The sequence below is a fragment of the Emydura macquarii genome, unplaced genomic scaffold (assembly GCF_026122565.2).
Source record: "Emydura macquarii macquarii isolate MOO-44397 ecotype Brisbane River unplaced genomic scaffold, CSIRO-AGI_Emac_v2 contig_369, whole genome shotgun sequence".
Taxonomy (NCBI): Eukaryota; Metazoa; Chordata; order Testudines; family Chelidae; genus Emydura; species Emydura macquarii.
The window spans coordinates 5,753,883-5,774,753 of NW_027130506.1; the positions used below are offsets into that span (position 1 = coordinate 5,753,883).

A 20,871-nucleotide genomic window follows, 5' to 3' on the forward strand; every position below is an offset into this window, starting at 1 on the left:
TGTTGAGTAGCTTTATTTAAGCATCGACTTTTAGCTTTGGGGTGTCAGTATAAAATACCCACATTTAAAAATTAGGCTCCTCTTTCTCTCTCTTGGAAATGAACCATGTTCCAAAGCAGTGGGTGGACACAAGCTGTGGCTTTACTGCAGGTTCCTGGGTTCAAGTGCACCCCCAGAAATAATGAAATCAAGGGTGCAAAAATGCTGAATGTTTTTGGCACTCCACTGATAGATATGCGTGGCTTCACGTTGATCAGGTTTGGATTGGACCCCAACAGCAGAACTGCACTGATAGCTGTACATTTTTAGAGGCAGATATATACTTCTGGCCCAGTGCAGAGGGGAGGCCCAGGGGCAGGTGGGAGAGTGAGTCTGCCCCACACTCAGCCCGCAGCAGCAGCTCCTGTCTCGGGGGGGATGGGCCTGGCTCCCCACTCTGGGCATTGTGAACAGCACATGGGTTTGCAGCACCACTCAGGATGATGGAGGGACAGCCAGGCCAAACCTGAGTGGTGCTGTGACTCCACACACCTGGTCACAATACCACTCGCTCAGATTTGTCATGGCTTCCCCTCTGCCATGATGGAGGGCCAGCCAGGCTAATCCTGAGTGACCCTGCAACCCTGTGCACCAGGTCGCAACACTCAGAACAGTAAGCTGGGCCCGGCCCACAGGCTAGGAACCTCTGTTCCGGTGCAAGTATAGGACGAGCTTCCTCTCCAGCCATCCCCTTCCCCGGGGCCTCTCCTCCATATTAGGCTGGGATTAGGATTGTGGTACTGGGGTAGAAGGTGCTGCTACAAGCGGTATGTGCCCCCTCAGCAGTTTACTATCGTGCAGTGGTTCCCAACATTTTCTCTGCCGTGGCACACCTTGATACCATTAATTATTCTGAGGCACACCATCATCTAGTCTCCAAATGAACTCATGAATATTCATGAGCCAATTCAGAACACTTCAAGTAGCTTTCCAAAAAATTCCGTGGCACACCTGCTCAGGCCTGACAGCACGCCAGTGTGCTGCAGCACGCTGGTTGGGAAACATTGTTATTGTGCACTCATTGAATCGGGAGCTCCATCCACCGCTGGTGACACCTTTAATGGGCAGCTGAGGTTGGTGGACAAAAGGCTGTACTGCATTTGAAAACATTGCAATATGGGGTGGGAGAACCTAGCCTCTCTCAAGTCTATGGCCATCAGCAATTCCTGCCTTTAAGAACCTCTTTCTTTATGGTCATTCTAGATGGACAATGCAGTTTGCAGATTGCCAGTAGGAAGAGTCACCTTCCCTGAACTAGGGCCAAATTTTGTGCTGGCGTAAATGTATGTCGTTCCATTGCCTTCAGCAGAATTTCACCTGTTTACACCAGCAGAGAATTTAGCTCATAACCAGTAAGGCAGCTATCCTCTCCTCCTTTAACTCCCACCTCAAGGTTTACTTCTGCTGCAATACCTACAAGAAACTGCCAACTAATAATAGCGAGGAATAGAGCCAGTGTGGATAGTTGGTATTTACAGACACTGGGCCTGACTGTCTGCCTTTGTTTATGCTAATCGGGAATAAGGCCATTAAAGTCACTAGTGTAAAACCGGTGGAAGTGTGAGGAGAAGCAGTCCAACTGCATGCTTTTCCCTTCTCTCTTCATGTTGATTCTGTTCTTGAATTGTGAGCTCTTTGGAGCAGGAATCACAACTTATTATGGGTAAGATCTTCAACTGCTGTAAACTGGTATAGCTCCATTAACTTCATACAAATTGAGTTATACTGATTTACATCAGCTGGGAATCCGTCCCTTTATGTTTTAAAAGGACCTACTGGACTTGATGGCTTCTTGAGGTCCCTTCCAGCTTTATGTTCCTATGATTTTATGAAGTGACTCTGAGGAGCTACAAGGGTGCAGAACAGATGTGAAAACTCTAGGGTCAGAATTCATTAGAATGCTACACAGTTTACTACATCATTGTTCAGAAGTTATATTGCTCCACTGTTTAATACAGTAATTGCCAATCTTTTTGGGTGAAAGCCCCACTAATTTACACTAGGTAAAACACATGCTCCTCCACCTTGCCCCTCAACATTAAACACATATGACCCCTATAAACACACATAATAACAACAATAAAGTACATAAATAATAATAATAAATTACCATTACTTGAGTAAGACGCTAAACCTTCCCAGGTGCAGCTGCCACCACATGCCCTGTGTGGCCTTGCCTCTTCCCACCCCTCATGGACAGAGGGTAATGGGGGCAGCGGGCACTGGCGGGCTAGCCAAGGCTGCTTCAGGGCTCCACCAGCATGGGGCTGCTCCGCTCTGGCCAGCTTGAGACTGCGGTGGGGCTTCTCCTCCACTCTGGCTGGCATAGAGCTCAGGGCTGCTGCTTCCTTGGGGGGCTGCTTCTTCGTTCTGGCCAGCTGTCTGGCTGGCGCAGAGCTCGGGGTGGGGCTCCAGGGGGCTGCTCTTGCGCTCTGGCTGGTGCAGGGCTCGAGGGTGCTGAGCCCAGCCGACATGGGGTTTGAGGGGCCGCTCCTCCACTCCGGCCGGCGCGAGACTCGGGGATAAATTACCTCATTATTACTGAAGCCTCACGGACCCCTTGTAATCTTTGGTGCCCACCCCCCAGGAGCTCACGCACCCTAGGTTGGGAAACGTTAGTTTAATATGACTTATTTCAAGACAATGAAATTTCACTGTTGCTCTCAAACAAAAATAGAGCCCAAGAATTGCTAGCGACAGATAATTTGAATGATTGTATTACAGTAAGTGAACATGCTGAAACCATTCATAGAGACTTCTGTGTACTAAAAAAATAATAAAAGGCAAAACCAATGTCATTTCCCCCCACAGTTCCATGAAGAGGAATCTGAGGAATTTCTTCTCTTTGGGGCGTTTTTTGAAGCAACGATGATTGACAGGAAGGTTGGAGAGAAACCAATAAGCTTCGAGCTTTCTGTTGGTAAGGATGTGTAAAACGCTTATCCAAGGAAGGAGTTAAGTCTCAGTGCATCAAGGTGACTATATTATTGAAGGACACCTCTCAAAAAAGCTCAGGGGCCGACTGCAGAGAAATACCTGTATATTCCAATTCCTCTCTGAATCTCATGGCATTGGATGTCACAATTTTTTGGTGTTTCCTTCTTTTAGTCAATCTGGAAACACTGAGACTTTGTTGTTTTAAGTCACAATTGGAGTCCATAGGCCCAGATCCTCTCATCTAGTGCTATCTAGCATAGTAGACTGTGTCCTGGGTATCTCTGAGAGGGATAAATCAGAAGAACTATTTGTCCCAGGCTGCAGATCGCTGAGCAACAACTATTGCAGCTCCCATGACTCTAATGGATCCTTTCTGCAGGGGATCTGGGCCCAACCCTACCAATATCTTGGCACTTTCTGCGTGCTGGTGTAGAGGAGGTCAGTGCAGAGCTGAGTTACACACACACACAGGTGCCACACCCACTCAAAAGCCACACTAAATCCTGCCCTCTACTGGTTCTGCTGCACAAGGGCTCCTGTACAACTGTGGTGGCGGGAGTAGGATTTGCCATAAGTGCAGAGTAAGGAGAAAATGAAAGATCTTTTTATAAATGTTAGCTGAACATTTCCAACCCTCAGAAAGATCAGTTCTAGGTGAAAGCCTGGACTGAATCTTATTTCACCTGAAGGACTTTGCCCATCCTTTTTGGTTTATTCCCTAATGAGGTCTCTGTGCACATTAACATTCCCATATTTTCCTTGTGCTCGCTTAAGTGTCTGGATATGTTTTTCTTCTGAAGAATGTGAGTACAGGGAGGGATCTCACAGGCAAACAAAGCAATGTGTAATATTGATTTATGCTTATTTTCAGGGGAGGGAATAAGCTAAAATTAACAAGTTTGTTTGTGTACTTTGCAATAAAGGGCAAAGACCAGTTCAGATAAGGAACTGAAACTGACAGTGAGTCTGGGTCTGAACACTGGTTCTGGCACCTTACGGCTTTGTGTGTGTTTGGAATTGGGATCCAAATTTGGCTAATAGCCTTTTTTTGTATAATGGGATGAACCGAAATCTAGATCTGAACATCGTAGGGTTTGAGATTCAGACCTCAATTTCAGCCTCAAGCCCATATATCTAATAAAAATTGTAATAGCCCATTTGATACCTACCCTCCTCATGTCAACACTGATAACTGCCCTCTCAGGTACATTTCTATAGACATAGATGACCATATTGTTAAATGAAATTTGTGCATCATGAGTGAAGCTTGGTCCCTATAGCACTGCTGTTAATAAGCCCCCCTCTGAACCCGTACAATGCTAAATTTGCTTGAATGAAAACAGACTTCAGCACATCTGAAAATAGCGTTTGTAATTAGGATCCTTATGTTGCAAACAACGGATACAATCACCATTTAAATCTCACACATACCCTGGGAGTTGGGTCTAGAACTCTGTACTATCCACTCCAAAAATTCAGGCTCCTGCCCTTCAGAATTCCATTAGCTAATGTAGATCCCATATTCTCTCTGTGGGCCAGCTATGAGAGGGCAGAATCACCTATTCAAAGGCAGTACATTGCTATACCTTGTATAGAAGTCCTGTATTACCAGTTAAAGGAAGTAACAACCTTATTACCAGTATTCCTGTATTACCAGTTAAAGGAAGTAACAACCTTATTAATTTTGTTGGGGTGGAACCTGGACAGATAATATAGCTAACCCTTGCTGCCATAACTGGTTGACAAACGGGCAGTGTCAGAACAGTCAGCTAGTAAGAGGAGGGGGCAGAGGGTTTCAGTTGGAATTACTTTTTTATTTGGTACAACAGGCTTTAGCTGCTTCATGCTTCACTCCAGCAATTCTTCAAAAGAATCCTCTGGCTCCTTTTAACTTTTTAACGAAATCTGTAAAATGTTGCAAACTCTGCTGAGCTTTTAACTAAATCCATATAGGCTAGATTCCATACATTCACCAGTCTCTGCCCTCGTTATCAGGACATGCTCCCTCTGATCCCTGAATTTGCCAGACCTTCACCTTTTCATTTGATGGTCTCTTGGGCAACACAGAGGTCTGTTATGAGCACATAGAGCCATATGCTTCCTTCACACCATTGTAAATCTCTGCTGAAAACAGTGGACTTTTCCCAGTGTAAAACCATTGCAAGAAGACAATCCAGCTCCTACTGTATATAGACTTCTATGCCATCATACAGTGGGTAAACCAGTGATTCTCAAACTATAGACTGGGTACTACTGGAAGTAGATTATCCAGAGAGCTGGTCAGTGGAGACCTGGCAAGTCACTTGGTGCTTCCAGCTGCTTCTACAGGTGCCCCTGCTCCTCCTTGAAAAGAAAAGCCCCTGAGAAGCTGTAAAAACAGCTAGAAACAAGGAGCAGGAGTTAGCCTAGGTATCTGTGCGAGGGGCAGCTTCTGCAGAAGTGTAGGAAGAAAGGAAATGGGAATTGCCCTCCAGGATTGGAATAATTAAAAATACCTACTTTCCTATATCACTTTTCTTTATTTTTTAATAGGCTAACGCAAAGAACTATACTTCACTCAGGTTTGTCATCCTATCTCCTTTGTAGCCTCATTCCATTCCCTGCCCTTCTAACCTTGTTTTGTATCTCTAGGTAACTTTGGAAATGTTATTGATGGAGTGTCACCGGAAGCTGGGGGTAAAAAGAAGGGACATGAGGGAGAAGAGGAAGAAAGTGCCCCACTGCTACATGAAGGGGAGGGTGAAGCGTCACATGACATTGCAGTACCAATGATATCCACCACCCACCCTGAGAAGCCACTCCTCACAGAAGGAAACCGGTAGAACTTTTGAACTGCATGCCCTTAATGTATAGCTTTCTGGCTTTTGCTCTGTAACGATTGGATGTAGCTTTTTGATTTAACAATCACTAACAACACTGTACACGGTGTGTGGAGCTTATGCTTTAAGGAGAACAGTCTATTGTAGAACATACTAAAACATAACTGGTCAATGTAAATTGGAAAGCTCTGTTAAAGTCAGTTGATCTGTGTTGGGATATGCCAGCTGAGGATCTTGGCTCAAATGATGGTTTGCCTTAGAACTTTTGGTGCTTTTAACAGGACTATATTACAGTGCCACATGGTAGAGTCAGAGAAGGAAGAGTAGCTTGTTCAGTTCAGTTCAGTACAAATTTAGGGCCAGAGTCCAATACCCTTAATGAGAGTGAGTAGTACCTTACTCTGCAAGTAGCTACATTGAAATCAGTGAGACTGCATGAAAGGTAGGTATTATTCAAGGGAACAATGGTATCAAAATCTGGTCCTTATTTTATAGATAATCAGATTAATTTCCAAAACATTTCAAGATCTAGAAAATACAGTTACAAAGTTAAATAACAAATAATAGCAGAGGTAGGGGAAAAACAGAAGAACAGACCATAAAGAAAAGATGGAGAGTTGATGGAGCAAATAAATACAAAAAGAAATTTGCAGATGGACTTGTTTAAGTACAGGGGTGACTTTCACATGCATGCGCACACACAGTTAAGAATTTAATTTCATTTTAAAGATATAAATAAAAACACATTCTTCCTTTGTCTCCTTGGTAGATAGAACTGTTCCTGACATTACTGAGTGCCAAGTAGAGGAAGTTCTATAATACAGGAGGCCCAGAACTTAATAGTGCCTCTCCTTGTAGACTTCAAGGCACTGGCAGTGGGAATTATAGACATAGGGACCGGCTAGGAAGTTTGGATTCTGAACCTGCAAAAAGTTCAGAACTCTTTGGATTGGGTCCTTCCTGACAGTAAATCATGCAATTAAATTAAATAATGGTTAGTGAAACTAAGAAGGAATGAAAGACTTAGTAAGACTTTTCTTTCACTTTTTCTTTTTTCTTTCTTGGCCCTATAGAGATGAAAATCATTGTCTGTCAAGAATATAATTGCTCTCCTTCCCCCCATGCTAGTGCTACAGAATGGGCTCATGCTGGGTTATTATCCTCTATAGCAGATGGCGAGTTTTTTAGTTTTTCCCTTGACAGGAATTTGGGTTTAAAGAGCTGCAGTAAAAGATGAAACACTCTTCAAAGCTGCAATTCCATTTTTAGCTTGCTCAGATATTTATAAAGCTTGCTCTCATTAGGGATCCATTTTCCTCTAATTTGTGTGAATATAAATTATTCTGTCTTTTTTATTTTTCTCTTCTTATGGTGTCTGTAGCCACTTGACTTGCTAGGGTCATCAGACAGCAATTTAAAGACATGTGTCTCCTGACGCAAGAATTTCATTGGTAATTGTAATCACTATCACTGAAAGGATATTCTTAGTATTAGTCAGCACTTCAGTGGGACATTCAATATGTCAGATAAATATTGTGCGTATACTCCTAAATTAACAGTAAAAACAGAAACAAAAAATCCACTTTGGCATTTCACATTCCTAGCTGATTAGCAAAAGAATAGAAAGTGGCTTTCCTAACCCGTCAGATGCAGCCCCTCCAACCCATGCAAACAGCATCAGTGAATTGCCAGGAATTTTTCATATTTAACATAAAAATGTATAACGAGGACAAATTAACCATTAAAAAATGACTCTTCAGTGCCTCATAGAGAGATTAATGACAGGATGTCAAGTCTTACTCTTTTAAGAGTACAGTGTTCTCTGTCACAATAGGGCCAAATTGTCCCCTCTGCAAAAAACGAAACCAACACCAACAGCTCTTGAAAGGGCCAAGAAGCTCTGGGAATCATAATTCAATGAGTTCCCGTCACATGATTCCCTAGGGGATGAGTGTGTGGATGGATTTTTCTTTTCCCCAAAGGCATGGGCCTTTTGTAACCTTACTCTCTTGAAATGTTCCCAATTAATATTATATTAAAGATAAGGGTGCAATAAAATCCAGCCTAGTTTTCAAGTTCAAGCCTCATGGGAGTATATGGTTTATTACCTTTGTTACCTTCTACGTGGAAATACTTGAGTGGTTACAGGTGGAATATGCTCAGAGAATGGCTGTCTCTCTGGTATGCCCCTTCACAGCATGGGTGTGCAGCAGCTTCCACAGAATCACCAGGTCAGAGAGCCACTGCCACACTGTATTTTCAATGGGTTTCTGTCCTCTCCACTGATACTAGTAGAGTGGTGTGAATAGGCCTTTATTGATGCATGTAGAATCCAGTGGGGCTGAGTGCAGCCATTGGTAGCAGTGAAATACTTATCTAAAGGGAAAGCTTTTGAAACCTAATCAATTCCTTGCCACTGCAGGGGCCTTGCGCATTGTGGCACCTCAGTCTTTTCTGTCCTCTGCCTATGGCACACAACAGTTTAGTCTCCTGAGGACGGCAATGGTTTTGTCTAACCCAGGTTATTGGACTTAATACAGGGGTAACTGGTGAAATGTAATGGCCTTTGTTATACAGTTGGTCAGACTAGAAGATTTGATGGTCCCTTTTGGCTTTAAACTCCACGAAACCATGGGACAGAACTAATTCAACGTTTGGGCAATGACAAAGCTGTCTTGAAAGTAGCTTTCAGAGGCAGCATTGCAACAGGGCAACTGTGATAATTTGAGTCAAAACTTCAGGCCGCATGGCAGATGTGTGGTAAGCTTTACAGAGCTTCCAGCCAAACTGATCTCTTGCTGATTTTCCATGAACAGAGAACTTATGTAGCTAGAAGCAAAAAGAAAATAAAGTACAAAACAGTAAGTTTCTGGGTTTGGACTAAAAATAAAACCTGAGAGGAGATGGAGTTCTAGCTACATTTTATTACTGAGTAAGTCCTGGCATTGAAAGCCTGCAGTCCCATTGCTTTTACGGCTTGTCAGTCTCTGTGGATCCCATTCAAGGGGGAAAAAAATCTGAGGGAAGCAAATTGTTAAAGAGACCATGGTATGTGTGTTCTGTGTGGACATTACACAAAGCCCATGGCACTGCTCATAAGAGCAGGTCAAATGTACTCTCCTCTCAGTGTTGTCCAATGTACTGGTTGCCAGTTGGTTGCCACCCCCAACCCAGCAGCATTTCAGCAGCGCTGTATGTATCTAGGTTTAATTTCTTTGCCATCCTTCCCCATGAATAGTGCTATTGCCAAGTTAGATCCAGTGCATTTAGTCTATTTTTCTATTCATTAATTTCTCAGGGACCAATCCTGATTTCTGCAGATGTGTTTGTTATTCTCAGGTATTCCCTGAACATCTCAGTGAACAGTTTTCAGCCTAATGGGATGTTCTTTTGCTCAGCTCAGAGACAATGCTGCTTTTGGAGACTGAGGGTATGTCTACACTGACGGCAGCAAAGTCGCTACCATCAGATCGACTTAACTGGATTGACTGGGTGGTCAGTGTAGACCCGCTCAACCGATCAGGAAGTCGACGTACTAAAACCACCTCCTCAAGCGGCGTAGTGCTGCGTCGACGGGAACACAGTTCCCATTGGCGTAGTGCAGTGAAGACACCGCACAGAATGGAAGTACAGCAGTTGGTGGGAGTTACGTAAGCTACTCTGTGTAGCTTGCGTAACTCCCGTCAACTGCCTCCAAATTGCCAGGTAAGTGTAGACCAAGCCTGAGAAGCTATTTCTCCTGCCCTTACCCAGCTTCCACCAGGATTTAGTGACTGCAGGATGCTGCTGACTTTTTAAAATCAGCCTTTAGGGTGCACTTTTCTCACAACTAGCCACTGGTTGAAAGACAATGATTTATATACTAACTTACACTCAGGCTCCTTTTCACTCACTGATGTGCAAATTGCACTGCCTTACATATCCCTCTGAATTTGACTCCAGTGATTCACATCTTACTACAGACTGCTCACAGCATTTAATGTATTTCCACAGGAACTATCACTACTTGCCATATGAGGAAAAGAAGCCCTGTGTCTATATCAAAAGCCACTGGGGAGATCAAACCTTCAGACTGTACTTGTCCAATATCCTAGAGAAAATGGCAGATCTGTTGGTAAGCCTGGTGCTACCTGTGGTCAGAATTCGTTGGGAATTATCTGTCAAAACGTTTTTTTTTTTGGATGGAAAATTGGGTTTTTGACTAAATAAAAACTTGTATGGAAGTGTCCGCTTTCCTCAGAAATTTTCAGTTTTTCCCCCCTCAAAAAACTAAAAATGTTAAGTCAAAAACTGAAAGAATTTCAAGTTTTCAGTGTTTCACTGAAAATTTTGACAAAAGCTATATTTTGTTGTTTGTGTCTAAATTTTTCTTGGGGGAAAAAAAATCATTTTCCAATCAAGTCTGGTGTCTATCCTGTCCTGGGCTACCATAGGCAGCTTCACCTTGTCCCTCTGAGGAAGCCCTTATGTAATGCCACTCTTGGCATTATGAAGCAGCCTAAACCCACCCACTTTCCAGGGATGAGTCCTGGACTCTCCTCAAATCCTTTTGCTATGTACTGCAGTACAGCCCTTGGAAAGGATATTCAAGCTCCCACTGAGTGTGTATAGGGCACCAAACGATTTCTTCTTGGTTGGCTAATTGACTGGGGTGGCATAGTCTGAAGCACCCCTCCCAACTCAATAGCTCTAAACAGACCTTATCCCAGGAGAAGACAAGGGGTTCTGTGTTTGTCCCAGAAGCATCTCCAATAGCAATACATTGGGGAAAGGGACCTTTCCCACAGCCCTTCATTCAGGGATCTCCACCAGCATATCTGATAAACAGGCTCCCCACAAAGACTCAGTGAAGGACAGAGATTCTCTGCTCCCTACTTGCACGTAAGTGAAGAGAGTAGATGGCTTTCCCCACTGCAGCTGAAGCAAGGGAGTTATTCCAGCCCACAGATTATGCAGCCGCAGCAGGAGAGGAAACACCCACGTAGGGAGCTGTGCTGCATCGGGAGTAGAGGGTCTTAGAACCACAGCAGATTATTTTGCCTTTTGATTTAACCCTTGTTAAATCAGTGGCACAGCCTGTCTCCTGAATGGGACAGCCCATTGCAGTCAGCATATGCAACTTTTCAGAGTGGCTAAGCACCTACAGCTGTTACTTTGGTCACCTCTAAACATCCAGCTACTTATTTAAATACTTTAGGGCTCAGTCCGATCCCCATTGATGTCACTGAGCATTGCATTGGGCCTTATATATGAACATAAGTGTGTCATTTTAGGCACCCAGATTCAACAATTTTGACCTAAGCCACTTGCCTAAAACAAACATCTAGCTAATGGCAGGGCTAATGATAGAATCCAAGAAACCCAAAGTCTTATAATCTAACCACAAGAGAATACTCCCCACTCACTTTACAAATAAGGTAAAAAAGATGTCCCCTAAATCAATACATATCAGTGCTGGGAAGGCTGTAGAAAGGCCCAAACCCAGTCACACACTTGCGTTCCTTCCTTTGCAGGCGCCAAGCTTAGTGGTATTTTGAAGCTCATACTTTTCAGGTTGCTAGATCACCTTCCTCTTCCTGGATAGACTCTGAATAACCATAGTATAAATTATTAGACTGACAATGTGTTCTTCTTTATACAACTGTTTTTTTCATATCTTGTTCTTAGGAAGAAGGGCTAGAGGAAGTAAAAGATTTGATCAAGGTTTCAGAGGCTGCATCAGAAGAGAAAATGAGCACCACTCTAAATGCTTTTATTAGTCAATGCAGGTAACCTAATTTACTAGCAGAGCATCAAGTATACTTTATACACTGGCAGCAAATTCCAGGCTATGGACCCAGAAATTGGCATTGTATGAAAAATACAATGAGCTTAATTTGCTGTACTTTGTATTCCGCTGTAAAAACAAAGAATTTTACAACCTCTGGCTCATATTTTATACAATATAACTATATTTTATTTAATTTCCAGGACTTGTTTTCCATCTGCCAATTATTGGATTTGGTCTTAGGCTTTTTGGACTCTCAGAATAAAACATTTATATGAGAATAATTGAGAAACAGTAAGGTAGACATATTATAAAATAATGCAAAATAAAAATGAATACAGAGGGTCTCCTTGTACAGGAAGAACTCCCATCAGGCCTTGATCGGGCCATTGGGTCCTGGACAGGACTGGACCCAAAATAGGGGCAAAGCCCAACCGTGAATTAATTTATATCTGAACATTACAGTACAGATTGTATGTGCTTCTTAACTCTCTCTAGTATAGGTGGTTCCTCAACATTTATATTAGACTGACAATTTCAGCATCACCATCTTCAGCTTCATGCATTGTACCAGATAATAATCCACTTGAAGTCTCTTTTAATAATAAAGTAACCTAACTAATAAAAAAAATGCTTCTATATTCCTGTACCCTGATCATAGAGCCTTCATCACTAATGCTGAAAAGAAGCCTCGTGGGACGAACCAGACTGCTTTGGACAAAAAGAGACTCATGATGTGCAGGCAAGAACTGGTATGAAAGGGTCTCTCTTTAAGCAGTGGCACAATATATAATGAGTTAATCTTAAGCATACACACTGTGCATGTAGTAATTTGGAGTTGGTTTCTCAGTGGCAGAATGCTTCATAATGCTGTGAAAATTTGCATCCAAGAGCTTTTTTTTTTTTAAAGGCTACTCTGTTAAGCAAAATTTTTAAGAGACTTTAAAGTGATTTTGAACATATTATTTTCAATATGTAACATGACATAAGCAATTACAGCAGCAAGCTTGGTTCTTCTTAACACCTACCCTGATTTTACAGTAGTGCAACTGAGAGTTCAGTGAAGTTAGTCTTGATTTACATGAGTGTAAGGCACTGATTTAGCCCATGCTTGATTGCTTTGCTGGATCTGGGCCTAAATGATAGAAGAATCAGGTCCATCATATTTTAACATATATCTCTTGATATAGCAATGGCCACAGATAAATTATTTATAAATAAATGTATGTGTATATTTAAACATGTTCATGCTTATTGATTTTTCGACGTTAATTCTGTTGTCTGATTTTGATTTTCATTTCTGCTAAGCCCCTTTTATATTGCTCTGGTACATCTGCATCCATTTTAAGGCCCATTTACATTGCCAGAGTGGCATGAAAGGACCTTACATTAAATGAGAATCTGGCCCGGAATATGCAAGCAGAATTAAATATCCATACATTTTTGTATCTCTCCCTATATTATATGTATATAAATCTTTGTGCTATCTATCTTATATGGCCCCCATTACTATAGTATCTGAGTGCCACATAATCTTTATGTATGTTTCTTCACAACAACCCTGTGAAGTACAGAAATACTGTAACCTCCATGTTACAGATGAGGAACTGAGCAAAGATCCATTGAGGAGCTCGGACAGAGAGGCTAAGTGAATTGCCCAAGTCTACACAGAAAGCCTCAGTAACCAACCTAACCAATGGGCCACTCTTTCTCAGTATCAGATGGTCCATTTTTAATATATACACATAGGGGGACTGATCCAGAGGGTTGAGGAGTACTAGCAACGCCCAGTGAATTTAACACCACTTTTCAGGAGCAGGATCATATTAGTATAATAAAATATCATTATTATGCAGTATATATGTATACAGAGGGATTTTTACTTTTATCTTAATAGGCCTGCATTTTCTATTATATCTTGTGGTTTCCCAGTAAATGTATATATTATTTTAATGCATTGTTTGTGGTACAATATTGATCAAAGCCTTCCATCAGGATCAGGGCCCCATTGTGCTAGAAGCAGTAAACACAAATTTCTGGGGACCTCCAATGTAGAAATACACACAGAGAGTGGAGCAAATGCATGTTTTATACAGATGGAATAATCCCATGAAATTTAATTTGCCCTCAGCTTTGACATTTGAAAAACAACATTTTTCAGAGTGAAGCTGAATAATTGCTTTCCCTTGCATGTCTAGTTAGATATTTTGAAATATGTTTTTCATGAACTTGGAAGTATATATGAAATACCTACATATGGTCTATTCCTGTTCCAGGAAGCAATGTCCTCCGATGCCAAAAGAATTGTCCAGCAGCAGAAAAAGAAGATGTCAATAGATGAACTGATGCGTGAAACACAGAACTTTGTAGAGAGAATTCGATTCTTGGTTGATGAGGTAATTCATCATTGACACAGGACTTTACCTAGGTCACAATGTCTAATGCTTTAGACACAAGTCTTTATAATTTGGTACAATCAGTAAAGCCTTTGGCTAGATCTTGGCTTGACTGACTACCTGGGGATCCCCACTGCTCTGTATCTCCTCACGTACAGCCCCTGGCATGGGGTATGTCCTGGGAAATCGGGTTGTGGCCAGAACACTGTGACAGGGACAAACTAGATATACTGTATGTGCGTTTGCCTAAATAAAGAATGTTAGGCCTCCTGGTGAGATTTCATCTGAAATTTAACAAAGAATCTAGGGCAAAAGAAGCATCTGAATGAAAGGTGCAGGATGACGTAACAGTATGCAGGGTATCCCATAGGGGATCTCCACCCTCTGCCTGCCACACAACTGTGTCTGTGAAGGCTTAACTTTCACTAGCGTGAGGGGATGTGGAAGAGGGGGATTGTGACCAGTGGACCTGGGGTTACATGGAGGATCCACGGTGGATCCCCCAGCAAATCTCCCTTTCTCTCACAAAAGAGGGTAGTGAGCCCTGTTGCAGTCTCAGCCACACAGTGGCTGCGCTGCTATTCCATGTGCCTGGGAGATCTCAATCAACCATGACCTCATGGAAAATAGAATCCTGGGCTCTGATTCTCATTTTCTCTATGGCCTAGGGTAAATGAGTATCAAGTCCGTAGATTTTAAGATCAGAAGGGGCTATTATGAATGTCCAGGCTGACCACCTGCATAGCACGTCCCAGTGATTTTTGCCTCAAGTCCCATAACTTCTGGTGGAGCTATAGCGTCTCTGTTAGATTTATAGCCAATCTTGATATAAAGACCTCTAGTAATGGTGTATCCATCATGTCCTTTGGCAAGATTCTCCATTCAGAATTTGCAGTTTATTTCTAGTTTGAATTTCTGTAGCTTCGACTTCCATCCATGGCATCTTGTTATGCCTGTATCTGCTTCAATAAAGATCCTTTAGTATGTGATACGTTTTCTCTGTGTAGGCCCTTATAGCCCTTGATCAAATCACCTCCTAACTCTCTCTTCGGTAGTTTGAACAGAGTGAGCTCCTTAAAAGCTTAAAATGTAAAACTTTAAAAGGCGCAAACTCTGGCTGTATTCAGGGACTGAGGTTTGGGCAGATTTTATGTATCACAATGTGGTGTATGGAGTTTTAGGTGTGAATTTGAATGGATAGGTTCTCTAGTTTGATTCTTGGCTGTCTCTTCTTAGGAAAGGCTGGCTTTGTCTTGCCGAATTGTTGAAAGGAGTCAGCTTCTGTTAGTTGATGTATAACAAAAATTAATGATCGTTGCTCATAAAAAGAACATTTGTTAATGCAGCTCTAGTGGTCAAAGCATACTAGTTCTGTTCCATGTTGTTTTAATAGCCACAGCATACTGTTCCTGATGTGTTCATCTGGATGCTCAGCAACAACAAAAGAGTTGCATATGCAAGAATCCCAGCAAAAGAAGTGTTCTATTCCCCTGTGAATGAACAAAGAGGCAAAAACTGTGGGAAGATTAAAACCCATTTCCTGAAAGTAAGTCTGGGACATTTTAATCATTTACAAACATGTTTTTAGCAGATAACTCCATGGAGACCATTCTTATCCATGTAGAACAGTTCCAGAGGGGTAGCCGTGTTAGTCTGTATACAGCAAAAACAACGAGAGTTCTGTGGCACTCTAAAGACTAACACATTTAAATTAAATGTGTTAGTCTTTAAAGTGCCACAGAACTCTCGTTTATTCTTATCCATGTTTCACTCAGCCCTCATCTGTCTGCCTTAAATGTTTTCAGAGTGAAATTATGCAGGAGAAAGAGAGGACATCATTTTAGATACCAGACACCTGAAATTCAATCTTCAAGGAATCTTTGGGTTTATCAAAAGTTTTCTGACCTGCTCTATGAAGTAATTTTGTCTTATTTAGGAGCAGCTACAATACAGTAGGGAAGCAGCATAAGGTGGACAGTGGGCCAAAGACTGGGAAATGTAACATAGCAAACACCAGAAGCAAATTTACAGCTATTATTTAGCATGAACAGATCACTGGAAGCAGACTTGTTATCTCTTCATTGCTTAGAATCTTGAAATACATTGTACCAAGTAGTTCGCATCCCCATTATGATTTCAGGTCAGCAGGGCCTGATGTAATATATTCTAGAATACTTAAGGAACTGGCTGACAATATCTCTGCGCCATTAGCTATTATCTTTGAGAAATCGTGGATGATGAGAGAGAACCCAGAGAACTGAAAAAAGGACAAATATAGTACTTATCTATAAAAAGGGGAATATGCATAACCCAAGGACTCATAGACCAGTCAGCTTAACTTCGGTACCCAGAAATATAATGGAGAAAATAATCAAACAATCAGTTTGTAAGCACCTATAAAATAATAGGTCATAAGTAATAGTCAGCATTGATTTGTCAAGAACAGATAATGTTAAACCAACGTAATAGCTTTCTTTGACAGGGTAACAAGCCTTGTAGATAGGAGGGAAATAGCTGATGTGATATATCTTGACTTTATTAATGCTTTTGATACTGTCTTACATGACCTTCTCAGAAGCAAACCAGGGGAATATAGCCTAGATGAACCTACTAAAAAGATGGTGCACAACTGGTTGGAAAACTTACTCAGAGAGTAATAATCAATGGTTCACAGTCAAGCTGGAAAGACATACTGAGTGGGGTGCCTCAGAGATCTGTCCTGAGTCTGGTTCTATTGAATATCTTCATAAATGGTTTAGATAATGGCATAGAGAGTACACTTATAAAGTCTGTGACAATACCAAGCTGGGATGGGTTGCCAGCACTTTGGAGGACAGGATTAGAATTCAAAATGATCTTGACAAACTGGGAAAATGGTCTGAAATAAATAGGATGAAATTCAAAAAGGACAAACGTAAAGTATTAAATTTAGGAAGGAATAATCAATTACACAAATACAGAATGGGAAATGACTGGCTAGGAAGGAGTATTGCAAAAAAGAATCTGGAGATTATAGTGGATCACAAACTAAATATGAGTCACCAATGTCATTCTGTTGCAAAAAAAGCAAACATCATTCTGGGATGTATTCGCAGTAGTGTTGTAAGCAAGAGAAAAGATGTAATTCTTCCATTCTACTAAGTACTGTGTCCAGTTATGGACACCACACTTTGGGAAAGATGTGGACAAACATAAAAAAAAAGTCCAGAGAAGAGCAACAAAAATGAGTAAAGGTCTAGAAAACATGACCTACAAAGAAAGACTGAAAAAATTGAGTTGTTACGTCTGGAGAAGAGTAGACGGGGAAAGGGGAAGGCATGATAACGATCTTCAAGTACATAAAATGTTGTTATAAAGAGGAGGGTCATAGATTGTTCTCCTTATCCATTGCGTAGAGGACAAGAAATAATGAGCTTAATCTGTGGCAATGGAAACTCAGGTTAGAATTCAGGAAAAACTTCATAATGGTAAGGGTAGTCTCTTTTAGTCCTACATTTCTATGATTCTGTGATTATGTAGGCATAGCATTTATCAGTATATCAACTGAGTGGATGCTCCTCTCTTCAGCAGTGCAGCTTGGCCAAATGACACATAACATTCAGTGATCTGTCTTACTTTGCATTTGTTGGTGACACGTGTTTCTTCAGTTACCAGGAAAACGTCTGCCGGGTTGGAATGTACATGCAAAAGTAGACACCTATCTATGGCTTGGTTCTGCCAAGTATGCCCATACCATTATGGAGAATTTACCCATGGGACACGAGACGGAAGTGCTTACCACAGCTGGTACAGGGCATCATGCTACTCCTTCACCTGCCAGTCTGGTGTACAAAAGTAAGACAATACTTCTGCAGCACAGTAACAAGGGCACTTAGTGGTAGTACGGTACATTAGACACAAGGTGCTCTAATATAGGAGGGCTACAAAACATCTACTTGAAATAACTGCATTCCCCTCCCCCACCAAAAAAACCGCTTAAATTAACATTTTAACACATTGTTTGGTCATAGACAGTGACTACTTGCTGACTGCCACCTTGACAGCTGCTGAATGCTCGGGACCTCCATTGATGCTTCATGGAATCATAGACATTAGAGATGGAAAAGATCCACTACATTGTGCCCTTCATTCCATCTCCCTCTCAGTGCAGGACTGTCGCCCTTAGCACACGTTGCACTGTTTGTGCTCCCTAGTTTAAAATGTCCCAAATGATGGGGCTTCCCATGGATCTCTTGATAAAAGCATACGTGCTAGAATACATACTAGATAATAAATATACCTAGGGAGACAGCATGGGCAAGTGATGAGAGAAAAGACTGGAAATTAGCAGAGCTGGGTTATTGACTGTGTGAATTTCGAGCTATCATGTGATCTCTCTGTCCCTCAGATGTCCCATTTGTAAAATGGTGATCGCACTTCCCTATCTCATTGGAGTGCTGTGAGACTCAAATGTTGTAGAAGGTTTTGGGATATGTGGGTGGTAGATATTGGTATTCTTTTTATGTCCTCTTCCCATGTGCTTGTGGTATCATTTCCCCAAAACTGATAACATTGTATTCATTGTCATGACACAGCTCAGCACCAATTCCAGTTAAGAGCCCACATGTATCAGGCCAGGGGGCTCATTGCAGCAGACAGCTCTGGACTTTCGGATCCTTTTGCCAAAGTTACATTTGTTTCGCACTGCCAGACCACCAAGGTAAGTTGTAAAGTCATCCTTCTCCTTGGGTAAATAAGGAACTTTGATTTCTCATTAAAGTGGCTAAAATGAGAAAAAACCTTGATTTTTTCAAAGGCAATTAGGAATTACCTTACCAGATCAGACCAGTGGTCCACCTAGCACAGTTTCTGTCACTGATAATGGCCAGCATTAAGTGTTTCAGTTTCCCTTTCTGTAAAATGAGAATAATACTTTACATTTCTGTAGCCCCTTCTGTCTAAGGATCTCAAAGTGCTTTACAAACGGCAATGAATTAACCTTCACAACATCTCAGTATGGTAGTTAAGTAAAGGACTAGTATATTATTAAAACAAGCGGTTACTTATTTGAGGTTTCTTTTAGTGCCTGTCAGAGTATATACGATATCATAGCACTGGTTTTCAGCCTGTGAATACCAAGAGTTGATGTTGAAAACCGAAGTCCTAACAGGGCCATCTGTTTTGACGACATGTGCCTGTGATTAAAGAGAGACACCACTGCCATTCTAGTTCTTGGTATGATTACATTAACAAACGTATCATCCTGGATAGCGGTCTTGATGCCATAGCATATGTAAAGCGATGCAGCCTTGTATCTGCTCTCCAACTGTAATTGGTCTGCAGCCTGTTTTGGGCTTCAGTTAGACTAGTGCTAATCTGTCTTGACCCCATTGGATATTTGATTCTCTGAGATTATTGGACCAAAACAGCAAGTGCTGGCTGGATTGTATTGCTCTGAAATTAATCCCTCTTTAGAATTTGAGACTAGGCCATTCCCACTGCAAGGAGAATAGATGTTGCACCCTGAATCCCCTCCACTGTTTATGTGTCTGTAAAGATCACTGCTGAGTCACTTAAAAAAACACCCCAAAGCGCTTCTGTGGTTATGTGAGTCAGTCTGGCCCTTTAGAATGGAGTTTAGTAGTGCACAAGGATGATTTCAGAGAGGCATTACCATGTGGAATGCACACCTGCTGCAGAGGTCCTCTGCATTGCTTGAGTCCTGCAAAATAGTTGCTCATTGAGTAGCCTCCTAGAGATGCCTTTGCATTGGAAAATTGGTCTCCATACCAGCCTCACATAGATTGGCTTGAAGGGACATTTTGGAATGGGCCATGAGTTCCCTATGGATAAGAGAGGGGCTACTACCCAGATCCTGTGGTTTCAGTACACTGTGCAACCAGTACCAGGGACGGCTGATTTGGTACCCGTGGGGAAGGTGGGAGGGACTGCAACCTGGCCCTGGTTGGGTGGGAGAGCTGGATTTCACTTCACTCACCCAGCATGATGGAAAGAACCTCTCTGAGCCCAGTTTAAGTTTGCAAGGGTGGAAGTTAGGAAACCCACTATTTCCTTTGTAAACCGAGCACATTTGATACAGAAATCATTAGGAATCAATAATGTGGAATCCAAATCAAGCTATTTTTACAGAGTCACTTTTCAGAGTGTAACAGGCTTTAAGAAAAATAAAGTTTAACCCCTTCTGGCTCTCTGAAGGAAGTTTCTATAGCACCAGATTTTGGAGGGCAAGGGAGGAAAAGATTTCTCTATGCAGGTGTGTCTTTAAAGTCATAGGGCCTGATTCTGCTCTCACTTTTATGCCTGTTTTACACTCATGTTTATGCTCAATTCAGTTAAATTTAGTTTAGCCCATTGTAGCCCTCTGGATGTCAGTGGAGGTGATTGTGGTATAAACTAGCTTACCTGTGAGTAGACCCATATGTGACAGGATTTTGTACACACATAGTGCAAAGTAACTGAATAAAATACTATAGGCAATCACTTGAATTGTTTTTAGAATGGTGTCTGCCAAGCTCCAGTAAGCCATAGTGAAAGAAGACATTTCCATTTAACAGAACAACAGCAGATTCTGAGAGTCGTATTTTGCAGTGGATATTTTTTCCTTCAATATTTAACATTGGTAGATACTTTTCTTGCCAAAGCAGTTAAACTTTGTATTTGAGGAAGTGCATTGAACAGCCCAGCATATCTGAAGTGCAGCAGCAAATTGAAAATAAAAATAAAAATGACGGATTTGTTATGAATTAATCAATAAATTACCTAATTCAATAAGAACATTGTATGTTATTAATGTATTTGAAGAAAAATGGCTTGGAAAATGTTTACCCCACAGAATAAAAAAGTGGAATACACTTTGAGAAAAGCCCTTATTTTAACTATACAGGGCCTGACCCTGCAGTGTCTAAACAGGCAA

At 41.6% G+C, this 20,871-nt stretch overlaps 1 protein-coding gene across 1 annotated transcript in view; it reads left to right on the top strand.

The window, feature by feature from the left end:
* FER1L6 (fer-1 like family member 6) overlaps positions 1-20,871 on the top strand; it is a 124,038-nt gene that overhangs the window by 58,369 nt on the left and 44,798 nt on the right. Inside the window, exons 12-20 of the mRNA XM_067530267.1 lie at positions 2,851-2,959; positions 5,608-5,794; positions 9,789-9,909; positions 11,463-11,563; positions 12,224-12,314; positions 13,839-13,958; positions 15,352-15,504; positions 17,606-17,792; positions 18,533-18,657. Coding sequence (XP_067386368.1) covers positions 2,851-2,959; positions 5,608-5,794; positions 9,789-9,909; positions 11,463-11,563; positions 12,224-12,314; positions 13,839-13,958; positions 15,352-15,504; positions 17,606-17,792; positions 18,533-18,657 — 1,194 coding nt within the window. The remainder of the gene's footprint in view (positions 1-2,850; positions 2,960-5,607; positions 5,795-9,788; positions 9,910-11,462; positions 11,564-12,223; positions 12,315-13,838; positions 13,959-15,351; positions 15,505-17,605; positions 17,793-18,532; positions 18,658-20,871) is intronic.